This window comes from Clupea harengus, chromosome 20, assembly GCF_900700415.2.
Source record: "Clupea harengus chromosome 20, Ch_v2.0.2, whole genome shotgun sequence".
Lineage (NCBI taxonomy): Eukaryota > Metazoa > Chordata > Actinopteri > Clupeiformes > Clupeidae > Clupea > Clupea harengus.
Genome location: NC_045171.1, coordinates 11241529 through 11254457, shown reverse-complemented (window position 1 = coordinate 11254457; position 12929 = coordinate 11241529). Strand labels below are relative to the sequence as shown.

The window sequence follows — 12929 nt, the reverse complement described above, 5'->3', positions numbered from 1 at the left end:
CACACACACACACACACACACACACAAATGTGGGAGGGAGAACACATCACTGATTCAAAACAATGCATCAGCCCAGCAAAAAGCTCCTTGGCTGACCCCTTCTCGCTCTCAATAACAGTGTGAGGAGTGAGTGTTTTCTTCCAACAGGTCTTTTTCTGTCGGGGGTGTGGTGCACCCCTGCTGCTTAGTACCAGAAGTCGCTTCAAGCTAATGTAATGAGATGGCATGAGAAGAGTCAGTTCCTCTTCATGCATACTGAGCACAAGAAATGACAGTATCGAACACACATCTAGAAACAACAACAACCACAACAACAAATATCACTATCTATGCAAAACCACCACAACCAGTAAAACTGCTATGCAAAAAAGAAAGGAAGGAATGAGGAAGAAAAGTAAAACATATCGCCGTGAACAACTCTTTATTTACTTTAGCATTGTCGTCAGGTGGTGCCATGTAGGGAAAGGTTTCTGATGATGATCTATTAGCCTTCAGGCCCTTCGTTCAGGAGGCTGAATTAGTTGCTTAGCGTGCACATTTTTACAGAAAACTGTTATGACCACACAAAAAACCCACTATCAGCTGGTGAGTCACAGAGAAGGCTACAGGAGGCTTGAGCCATCAGCATGACTGGGCAGCATTCTCGCACTTACGCAAAGACTGGCCTCGGGCTTACTGTGGGACGCAGTCAGATGGAGAATGTGTTTGAGTGTGTGTGTGTGTGTGTGTGTGTGTGTGTGTGTGTGTGTGTGTGTCCAAGGGTCTGTATGCCTGAGAGTGTAAGTGTGTGTCCAAGGTTCTGTAGTGTGCGTGTGTGTTTGTGTGCGCGTGTGTGTGCGCGTGTGTGTGCATGGGGTTGTAACAAATTACATATTCTGTAAAGACAACAGTGCCCTGATAGTTTCTTCCTACACACACACAAAGACTGAATGGCTCAGGGTCTGAGAATTTCTGGTACTCCTGCTGAAGAGAAACATGAGAAAGCCTCATAAATAGTCAACAGAAAGAGATGACAGAGGATCAAGGCTCCAAGAACTCTGTGTTTTCTCAACGTCTACCACCTCCACTCTAAGGCTGTATTCACCACGGCCTCCCTGATCAACTGGCCAAAACATTACATTCAGTTTGCTTAACAACTGTATTTCCCTCTCACCCAGGGAAAATACCATCTAGGCTAGAGCATGGAACAGTTAGACAAGGCAGGTGCTGCTTACCAATAATGAAAGTTAGCAACTGAAATGCTAGTTTCTTTCATGTCATACGAGAATACACCATGAACAAACATCATAACAGCTAGGAAAATGGGGTCTTAATTGCTTTCCAGAAACAGACAGACAGAAGAAACACCCATCTGTGGCCCACCCTGGAGATATTAAGATTCAACAAAATAATATTGCCTTATATAACAGCCCGTCATGAATGAGCGCACACACACACACGCACACACACACACACACACACAAACAAATTCATGTCAGTTTGCAAGAAATGACTGCCTTATCGCCTGGTAGGATATTGCTGCTGAAAGTGAGGCCTGTCTGCCTCAAGTTATTTTTGAGAATTCTAAACACACATACACACACGCTTTTAAAATCCCCTCAGGCATGTACACTAATCTCCATAGGGTAGTAAAAAACGAGCCCTTCCCATGTATTCACGCTCATGCATGTACCCGGGGCACGCACGCACACACACACACACACACATTTTGGTGCTGTTTACTGGCCAAGAGGCCCAGTATACTCAAGCAGGACCAAATAACACAGCAGACTGAGGAAAGCCAAAACCACTTCAGACACGAGTGCATGTCTGTGCATTTGTTTCACCTCTCTGAACTCATCAGACAGTTGTTTTGTTCTTCAGACAGGTTTTTAATACCACACCTACAAGTACTCAGTACGACTACTCACCTACGAAGTCTCATGGTGCTTATTAGACTTTTCAACTCAAAACTTCAATTCAAAAATCCATCAGTCAACCCATTATAAAAAAGCAGCTGTGTCGCTTGCACTGGTCACACGGGGGAATAGAGAGTGGTCCAAAAATGATACTTCATTTTGCATGACCTCCTTAAAGTTTAACTAACATCTGCTTCACCTGGTTGACTTTGGAGAGTGGGTAGCAGGTGGGAGGCAGCAGTGCATGATGGCCAATGTAGTTTCTGCTCTCCCTCGCTGGTTCAGCTGAGCAGATGATTTGCATGGAGAGGCCACAGAACCCCCATGGCGCCTGACTTTGCAGCGCTGACTCCAGACATCTGTCGGCTGAGCGGGTCCCTGAGCAGGCAATAGGCAAGCGAGACTGCAGTCCGGCGGCAGAGGTGCTTACAGGGTCCAGCGGATCTGCGCTAGCCTCGTTAGCGGTACAGGGCGGCAATAAGGCTGACACCGAGGAAAAAGTCAGAGTTGTTTTTCGAATACACTGAGCCTTGAGGCCACATTTTATATGGTACAGAGAGCAAGGTATTATGTACAAGCAAGTAGCTGTGTGAGATCAGAAAAGGTATGTTCATAATGCCCCCATCAGCATTGCTCCGATGCACAGGCATCAAGTACAACCTAAGGCTGTGTGTTGGGCCTTTGGGTGTTCTTACGTTCTTACGTTCTGAGTTGCATCACTTTGGATATCAAAGCTTTGTTTCCCATGGAGCACGTCATGTCAAAACTGAACACACATGATGACAGGAACCACGTACTTACACTCAGCTCAATGCATAGCCTAAGTGGGCCTGACACTTCATAATATCACATCAACAGCAACACATTTCATGGCATGTCATCTCAAAAGACAACGCTGTAAGGAGAACATATGCAATCAATGTACACAATTATAATGGTTTAGGAAAACAATCCAGTCAGGCATTTGTCAGTTTGCCAGTCGGGTTGTGCTTTCCCTAGTGTACTGTTGTAAAAGTTTCATTCAGACACTATCATACTGTGGGGCCTCTTGTGACTGCTGGTCCAAATGATGAATACCAATCATACTCTCTCTCTCATGTGGCCTCTTCAATTCAGCAACCATTGGCTTAAACCCTTATCAGCAGGTGCAGAGAGATGACATCACCACAGTGAGCCTGGACTGATAAGCACCAGTGACTAGGACTGGGCGGTATGACGGTATATACCGTGCAACGGTAGAAATGTGTCTACCGGGAGAGATTTGGCTATACCGTTTCAACCGCGGTATACTCTTATTTTGAAATCCAATTGATTTATTTTTAGATAATGACCTCCAAACTATACATCATCCCGCTTATTATACAGTTACTCGCCAAAAAGACAGAAGACATTCCTCCAAAATACCTCTTTAACGATTTTGATGCCGTTTCGTGATTTCCGTTTAGAAAAAATAGTTCTTCAGGCAAATAGAACTTTCAAGTGTTGCGTAGCAAACCCATTACTTGCTGACTTCAAGTTACGTTAAATGACCGGACTACTTGCGGAATGATATGATATGAAAGACGTGAATTAAAGCACAAAACCCGTTGCCAATGATGGTCATTACTTTTTCGCAGCAGTGAATATAAAGAAATTACAGACCTGCAAACGTTGGGGTGGCCCATTCAAATCAACTGAACTTTTTTTAACATTCTGAAGAGCCGTAGCTATAATACGATACCTAGTGCCATTTTTAAGCACATGACCTGCAAGGGCTGTCATGCCTACTTGTTGAGTAATCCTCGACTGTTGGGAAAGATTCTACTGAAAGATCTACTGAAAAATATGGACTGAAAAGTGTCTAGTGTAGCCATTTATTTGCAGATTCTGTTCCATTTTTCTCAATGATGGTCAAATATTAGTAGTTAAAGATGCACTATTTCGATAGTTTAGATTTATTTTCAGTATTCCATAGTGAAGGAGCTGTGGGAGCACAAGAACAGTGAGCGTCTAGCAGCGATTATCATAGACATGTATGTATGTCTATGGCGATTATAACCGTTGAGATTCTAAGTAACATGGAGACAAAACTTGTTTTGGTACTCCACCAAGATCATAAACCCTTGAATATAAAAACGACTCAGTGAAATCGGTTGAGAAATGTAAACGCTAAAGTGCTTTTTATGCAGAAAAAACGCAGCTCCATCGTTTACTTGCGTTTGTTTACAGGCTTCACCTCACCAATATTGCGGCGACGTTCGCACGTCGCAGCAACGGGCTGAAGCGGTCAATGGGGCGTCTGTGTAATTGCCAACTTCTTAATTTTCTTATTTTAATATGTGGCCATATAAGAAAATGTTTTTCTCATCACTATTGCATTAACATATGAACACACATTGAAAAGAAAGTTAACACTTGATTTATCTTCTGAAAGTACATTAAAGAACCACTGAAAGCCACATAAGCACTGGACTAAATGCCACTACATGCACTTTGTTTCAATCTTACTATTTAAAGATTCAATGGAAACGTTCAGTACAAAGTAGGCATATACTGGCCACTATTGCTTAGGCCAATAGCCTATTAAGGCAGTATTGTTTCTGCACTTTAGTGTTCTTAAGGGTCAATAAATAAATTATCATACTGTATAGCCTATGTCTGTGGACACATTTCGCCACTGCTGAAGTGTCCTCTTTTTCACAAACTCAAATCTGGTCACCCTACGTATAATAAACCGTGATGTATACCGTAACCGTGATATAAAATTACAAATACCGTGATGGAAGATTTTGGCCATATCGCCCACCCCTACCAGTGACCCAACTCGACACTTATAGAATGTGGGCCTCTCCTCACAGCTTTGCCTACAGGAGAGCTGCCTTCATGATAGCCAGGGCGGTAACAGGCTTGTCTGAGTATGGCCAATGCAGTGAGTACTACAAAGTCAACCTTCAGGGTTGGGCAGTACAATGTCTCAGTTCACTATGTGTATCCTCACTACAGTTAGCATGAAGGCAGAATTCACATGAAGTCGTTTCCTAGGGAGTGGTGAGCCATGTGGTGTGTCAGATGCAAACTTCCCTTAAATGGTAAGGGGGTGTCATGTCTTGGCTTCCAAACACTGACTCATACTAACACTACATAGCCTTTGACCCAGAACCAATGTCACACACACTTACTGTGGAGTCTGATGAGCCATATGTGTGAAAATGTACTGACACCGAGAGCAGCATGAGAGCATGTGTGCTGGATGAAGCGTTTAGTTTTCTGGGTGTGCCTCATGATGTGTCAAGTGTCATTCTATATGTGTGTATATATGGGTGTGTGTGTGTGTGTGTGAGATAAAGAGAGAAAATGTGTGCCTTTCATAGGATACACACACTGTTAAACACAACATACTGAGGGGGGGGGGGGGGGGGGGGGATGCTGAGCTGGCACCCAGGGGACAAGGACATTTCCTTTGGACCCCTGAAGCTGGACAAACAGGCTGGCTGCGGTGTTGCCCATCCCCAGATGAATGCCCCTTTCTCACCCCCAGCTGACTGACATGACTCTAGATCTCTTGCTCCCATCCCTCACAATGCAATGGCCTGCTTTAAGGGTCAGCTCCCTAAGGGGCGTTTGACTGACTCCTAGCACTGTGTAGGATTTAATAGGGAAAGTAGTAGCTTTGCTAATGTGCTAGCTAGATGTCAAATCTAGGCAATCTGGCAGGTCTAAACCCAAGCCTTTTTAAGCAATGCAGTCCAGTCAATCGTATTACAGATGGGCTATATAAAGACTTAGAAAGAGAAAGGTTGCTATAAGCTAGATACCAACATTCCAGTAGGCAGGCTACTGTCTGCACATTGAGGCACAAAAAAGTTGCACATTCTCTCGGTTTCAAGTCATAACACAAACTCAAACACACTCAAGTCCACAGGCCAAAGTCCGAGAACAGATGAAGTCACTGATCCTATGTTTAATCATAAGTGAATAGGCATGTAACCTCTGCCTCTCCAACTCTGAACACTCTTTGAAGTAAGGGGAGGGCTAAATTGAGCTCATTTCCACACCTTCTCTCTGCTGTTGTTTTGAATGTCTGCAGCCTCTGAACCGGCGAGCATGGCTTTGATATGCAAGCTAATGGCTTAGTTTATACCAACATGCTTACTACACCTACAACAGCGTTTAAACTTTTTTTGGTGTTCCATCTGAGAAAGGTTAACATTGGGGGGAATACAGAAAGAATGCGAGTTAAAAGAGCCAAAAACACAACTTGTGACGACCTCTTGGGAACATGGCTTCGCTGCCTCAGGGTGAAATACTTTGAAGAGTCTAGGTAATGACTGGTTAAGTCTCAAATAAGGTTCAGGACATCTGTTCAACAAGGCAAGAGGGCCACAGAGCATGTGCCCATTGTCCTGTTAATTTATTTGGAATCCATGGTTACCTTTTATGAGTGTATATCAGTTTCCCCACTGCTAAGGAGTCGTGGGATTGTATGACAAGCAAACCTCCCTCATCCACATGGGTCGGTAGCCTCATGAAAGGTATCGGCTACAAGGTGTCATTATTTAACACAAACGAGTAGCAGTTCCAATTCAGATACATCCCTATCTAAGATTGTTAGGTGTATGCCGACACAAGCTCTCTCTATCATACAGAGGCGAAGTCCCAAATTCATTCTCACTAGTAGCCATGTGAGTAAACAACACATACGGTAACATGATACAAATCATTAAGAAAAGTGGCATTCAAAGGCAGAATCTACCACACTGAATTGTTATGATAGCCCACCAATTAAATGTTGATATCTGAATATTAGAATACGTATTTTATATGTAACAATAAAGACACTTTCCAACGTTGACTAAAAACGTTTTTACTGCGTACCATTAGGCTACTGAGTTTTAATCAACCTGTGACGCCCTCTAATCAAATAATGTTCTTCTGTTCGCTGTCTGTGCTACCAAGGAGTCTTACAACTTTAAGAGAGGGTCGAACTTATTTCACACTGAGTTCTGAATACATCCGTGTTGCACGCAGTTGAATACATCCTCATTTGATTGCTAACCACGCACCGATAGGAACACCACAGTCCAGAACACACTCTCCCTAACTCACAAGTCACCGATTACGGTTTAAATAAAGAAACAAGTTCTCGTTTTGTTTTTTAAGATCTAAAGTTAAGTTACATCTTCGCGGAGAGCACTACATGCTGATATGTTAAGCCTTTGAAATGTGGAGCAAACTTCACTTGATAACTAAAGTAGCTGTAGAGCTAACTTGACTACTTCGAATAGCGAAAAGCTAGCTTTGACTAACTTGGATTGATAGCTTGAGCTGTGTCAAATTCACTTCGGCCAAGCTAAGTTAGCTGGCTAGTAGTTGCTTCTGAAGTTCAGGATATTTGAGACAAAAGGAAACCAATACAAATACATACAAATTACACTTAGTATACTTACAAACTTCTTCTTGCCATCTCCATCCTCATAATTTTTCTTAGGCTTTTTCTCTTTTCCTCCTTTAGAAACCGGGGCTGAAGCACCATTCCCCGAATGTGGATCCATGGCTAGTGTGTTCTTAGGAAAATCTAAATTTAAAAGACCCGGACTATTCAAACAGTGAGTGTCTCCTTATTATACATAGACCGCCGTGATTAAGTAAAAACAACTTTCCCCAAACACCTCAAACTGTCTCGTCTCGTCTCTGAATTTCAACCAGGACCCCGAAATTTTGTTGATTGATTTCGGAGAACCCCCTTGTCTGTTTCTGCCTAGGGCTAAAAAAGGAGGGAAATTTAAATATGAACCCCTCAAATAGACAGACGTCGCTCTTATTTAAACTTTTGAGTAATCCTTCTTCGTTGCTGTTGAATAAAGAACATTAACATATCCAAGCGCTGTAGCTATTCAAGCATCAATAGAAGCTAGTTGTGTTATTATATCTTCCTGGTAATCCTCCCAAGTTTGAGAGCCTCTGCCTCGTTCAGCTTAGTTGTGCTGCCAACTGTGTCACGCTAGGACCCAGCTAAAAAAAACGTTATCCGTCTCGTGGAACTTCACACTATCCATCAAATTTGTCGCTTTATTCGTCCGTTTTTCATTATTCTTTCGTTGACGTTCATTGTTATTGCTTTTTAAAAGCATTCCTCATTTTGCCAGAGTTTAACGACAGCCCTACTCCACACACAAAGCAAATCTCCTCTTCCTGTCTGTTGGGCAGGTTAGAGCTAGTACCGAGGCAGGGACCATGCGCATTAGCGCCGACCTCACCTGGCTGACAGTGGTGAGGGCTAAACCGTAAATTCAGAAAATGTTGTATTAGAAATTGCCAGCACTAGCGAGGAATACACTTAAAAGGAAATATGTTCCTTAAGTGAGAACTTCAAAAAGGAATATCTTGTTCATTTTAGCTTGGATATTTGGATTTAAAGTTCGCTTATTCTAGTGAGCGAGTTTAACTTTACAGAGCATGACAAAAGGCTATTTTAACTGACTTACTTTTAACCCATTACTCTGAGTTAATGTATCCATGTTTATCACTAAACCATGTAGTTTACCTGGAATACCCTCCTGGTGTAAATTTCCTTTCCCATTTCATGACATGAAAGTGACAGAATCGCAATAAATCAACAGGGCCTTCTTTAACTTGCCCGGGAGCTCCGCCAAGTGGCAGGGATAGGAACTTCTTTTAGTGACAGGTGTGTAGACCAATGACTGCCTGCAGAATCTTTACAGTCGATGTTGTAGACCTTCTCACCCATAAGAACCATCTCAACCCCACTTTCACGGTGAGATGGGAGAGAAAGTGTGTTGTCCTCTAGATAAAGTCTTCATAAGCAATGAAAAGATACTGGGAAAGTAGTGACATATCCTAACCTACACACAGCTAACCTACACGAGGGTGACCACATCTTTACCATGCAGACCATCTGCCATAGAGGACTGGACTCACATTAATTTAAAACACATTTTTAATAGGAATTCAAAGGATGGGAAACAGTGTCGTTCAAACAACATTCTTTTTCGTGCATTTTTACTGTTTAAAAAAAACGGGACAATCACTTGGCATAAAGCTTGTCTTCCTTAGCCTATACATATTAATGCAGTTGTATCTGTTCATGTGTATAATGATCGGGCCTCTGGTATACTATGGTCCTTTAAAATATCAGCTGGACTTTGAAAACTCAAGTCAGAGTGTCAGAAACTATTTGTTTATTCCAGTCTATCAGGCCTGGACTCAATTCACTGAAAAAATATGGTCATGCGCAACAACGATTCATACTGGAGTTGTTCTAATTAAGCTTGGAGCCACATTCCACACAACGCAGAGTATTCCTGAGGTCAATAAACGCTATCATCATAATATGTCATGAATCCAATTTATACACCACCTCGTCCGATTTAGTCCCTGTTTTTTCTGCCCAGTACGACTGGAACATCCCTTGCAGAAATATGCGCCACAGTCTTCATCTTTCATTATTACGCACAAGATGTATCTTTTTCCTCAGCTGTATTCATTGGGACTTCATATGATCAGCTCGCTATGTGTCACAAACATACCGTCATAACTTGTCTTTACGTGTTTATATTCCCGATTGCCCTTGACTTCAATTGTAACAGGTGGAATTTGCGAACTGCGTAAAAGCAGGTGACATGCTCTCCACGCATTTTGGGACAGGACGATGTATGCTTGATGGTTCCTTTGAAGGCTAGTTTTACTTCCGATAGAAACTGCTGATAGACGAACTACGAATTTGTATGTCATCCAACGCGGCTCTTCCTTCTTTAGTCCGTCGTTATCGCATCACATCGCATTCCTTTGCACGTCTGCTTCTATAAAACTGGCTACACGGTGGATTATCAGGGTGTCAGATCATTATCTTGCATCGTGTCTTTGTTTTCTGTTAGGAAGTTGACGCAACATTAAGATTAATTCAGACCAGTGGATACTGTCTAGCGGTACATCATTAGGCCTATTCAATGTAGGCCAAATGGCCGACGTGCACCATCAAAGCCTTTCTTAGGAGAGCAAAGGATTAGCTGCCTATAAACTGCAGGCAGGAAAATGAGAAGGTTACGTAAAAAGTGTGATGATGCACTTTGTAACAGTTGCTCATGTTACACTTTACTACAAAGCTAACCATACATTCTTCAACTTTGCGAAGCGAATACCACGCAAGTCAAAGTTACATTGGTTAGGTAAGATTTAATGATGAACAACAAAATAATTGAGTTTACATCTGTGCACAAGACTTAAGATCATACATACAGATATAAGCCTAATACAGTGCATTATACAAAATGTGTTCTGTACAAATAAGCGCAGGCACACACACATGCACGCACGTAAACACACACACGTGCGCACACACACACAAACACATACACAAACACACACACAAACAAACAGTTCATCATAATTTGATGTCATTCGTGGTAAAGCCAACATTCCATAAACAACCAACACAAGCCCTCGACTGATTACGGTGCGGAGTCAAGCCCGCCCATCTTGGGGAACTGATCTCAAATAGGTGTGCTTTGGTCGAACATATAAGGTCCAGTTCACTTGTAAGAGCTCCTTGCTTCTCTCAGCGACCTGTCATAGGGCATGGACGCGAAGAATGAGGTGCGGAGCTGACAGTTGATGAAGAACACAATAAGTAGAACCAAGAGGAACAATAGGAGGCACATCACCACGTAGGTAACCAAATCCGGCTTGCTCAGTTCCCCTTCGCGCAGTCCTCCACCCCTGCCCGTGGGTTTCAGGAGTGCGGCCACACTCACCGGCCCCTGAGAAACATTCAGTGTCGGCGGTGCGTGTGTGTGGGTCATCATATCAAAGCCACGCGCCGCCGCTGTAGAGTTCAGGAGCATTTGCCTCAACATGACCGCGCGCCCCCGCTCACCCTGGTCAGCGGTCAACTGTAAGAAAGAATGAGAGAGAATGTATGTCACAGAAGTAGGCTACCTAAGACAAATATTTTTTCAATTTGAAAAAATCCATTCTCATAGCTCAATGTAGTTGTAGGGAAGCCTGTCATTTTAGCAGCATGTGGCGCAGGTTTAAGATTGATTTTCACGAGAGATTAGCCTACTCACTTTCTGCGCTCGGCGGAGAGGTGAGCTCGGATAACGTGGAGACGACGGATCGCACTGTGCGCATTCCACAGACGCACTAAACACACAGAACACACAATTCCTCCTCGAACCGCTCTCCAGAAACGGACGTCCTTCTCACTGGCAGTAAATCCTCTGGTCATAACAAACATTTATCTGAGACTCCATACGCTTAAGCCGGAGAACGCGTCCGTGTCCAAGTCTAATGTTGGTGAAGTCCATTTAAACCCAACAGCAGACTTAAATGCGCAATACAGTGGGATCAACACTTGCGCCGATGACCAAATTGCCTATTCCCCTTCTTAAATCCAATACATCTTCATATGTCTGGGTCGTCTTGAATCTCACACTGAGTCATCTCGACAGTCAGGAGACACGGTGAACACAACGACAGTTTCAAATTCAGGTTACCTTTAAGCCAAGTTCAAAGAAATCCTGGTTTACGCAAACATTTTCATATTGATGCCCAGCCGAAATTGGGTTCAAGTAACAAGTGTATGTAGCTCATGGGCAGAGGCGTGAGTGCGGCGAGAGTGCACTGCGCCCCGTGCTGTTGTTTCCAGAACATCTTCACACTTTGTGCTGCATTTTAATCTCCAAAAAAAGTCGATGGAATGTTGTGTCATCAACAACCATGCCAACAGAATTATCGATCTGAATGGAAAGGGAAAAAAGAGTGCGTCATTTAGGCAGAAATGTTCATATATCGTAGCGTCTCTCTCTCTCTCTCTCTCTCTCTCTCGCTGTCTCGCTCGCTTTACCTCCTTGACAGAGATGAGGACAAGCTTCCGAAAAAGGAGGACGCCCAGGAGGGGAGTCGCCGCCGCTGTCGTTGTTGGTGAACAGGGGTGTGTTAAACCTTGTGACGCCCTCTCTTTTTCTCTCTTTCTTCAGTACCAGGCTCTTCAATTTGAGAGAAAGTGACTGGAACAATGTCGTTGTGGTGCGGAATGTCTCGGGGAGCTTTTAAAATAGAGAGAAGTACGGGGGTGAGAAACAGACTGTTAAAGGCGCAGCCTCAAGGGCCGATATTATCAGTGCTAATGTTCTCCCCTTCTTCGAAGTCTGTCATTCGATGTGGTCTTTGTTAACTCATACGGTGTATCCTTGCAAGCTTACCAATCAAAGTCTCCTAAAATGTCCAGAAAAAAACTTTCAGGTAGGGAGTTCATACCTAAGCCCTGAGAAATGAATTTGTTGAAATGTAGCATTGGTGTGTGAACAGGTTCTCCACTTACCTATCTGGCCCATATAATATTTTTTTTTATTCAGAGAGGAGATGTTGAACTGTGCACTAGTTAGAGAGGTTGTAAGTTTAGAGCTGCAAAGGACATATATTTCGTTGTTGTAGGATTCTTCACAGGAAATTGGTTTTAATTATGGCTTAAGATATTTGGGTTGGCCAGTGCAAGGACACAGCTGCGTGAGCCAATGCACCCCGTGAAGATTCCAAATTATGTGCAAAATAGCCCAGAAGAAGAAAATTACATTACACTGGAAATGGACAATGGGAGCATATTTATGGGAAGGAGATTAATTACAAATAATTAAGTCTCATGAGATTCGCCATGCACCCGATCTACGAGATTTACAATCTGGCCCAAAGAGCTAACAGTGTTTTACAGGTAGTGTACTCTAGTAGACTGCTTTAGGCCTAAATGGCTGAAAAAGAGGAAAAATTGCAGGGCTGTTAAGTAGGGAAATACAAGGACACTATTGGATATTTGCTGGTGACAGTGCTTTCCATCGTTCTAGTTTTCAGTGGGGTAGACTTGCCTGTCTCCTCTTTCCACTTCAAAAACAATGACCCAGTTTAGATTCCTCCACTGTCCTAGTCAATCCACCCGCACAGGAGGTGGTGACAAACTCACTCACTGGCATTTGTCAAATTCCTCTTAGGGGCCTGACACGGTGTTAGGCACTGGACTGGACAGGCAACGGAATAGAA

General features: G+C 43.2%; 1 protein-coding gene across 1 annotated transcript in view; it reads right to left on the bottom strand.

Annotated features, from left to right (window-relative positions):
• Positions 1–8132, bottom strand: part of LOC105903250 (protein diaphanous homolog 1) — a 115832-nt gene extending 107700 nt beyond the window's left edge. The window contains 1 exon segment of the mRNA XM_031587588.2: positions 7325–8132. Coding sequence (XP_031443448.1) covers positions 7325–7429 — 105 coding nt within the window. The 5' untranslated portion in view covers positions 7430–8132.
• Between the last annotated feature and the right edge of the window lie 4797 nt (positions 8133–12929).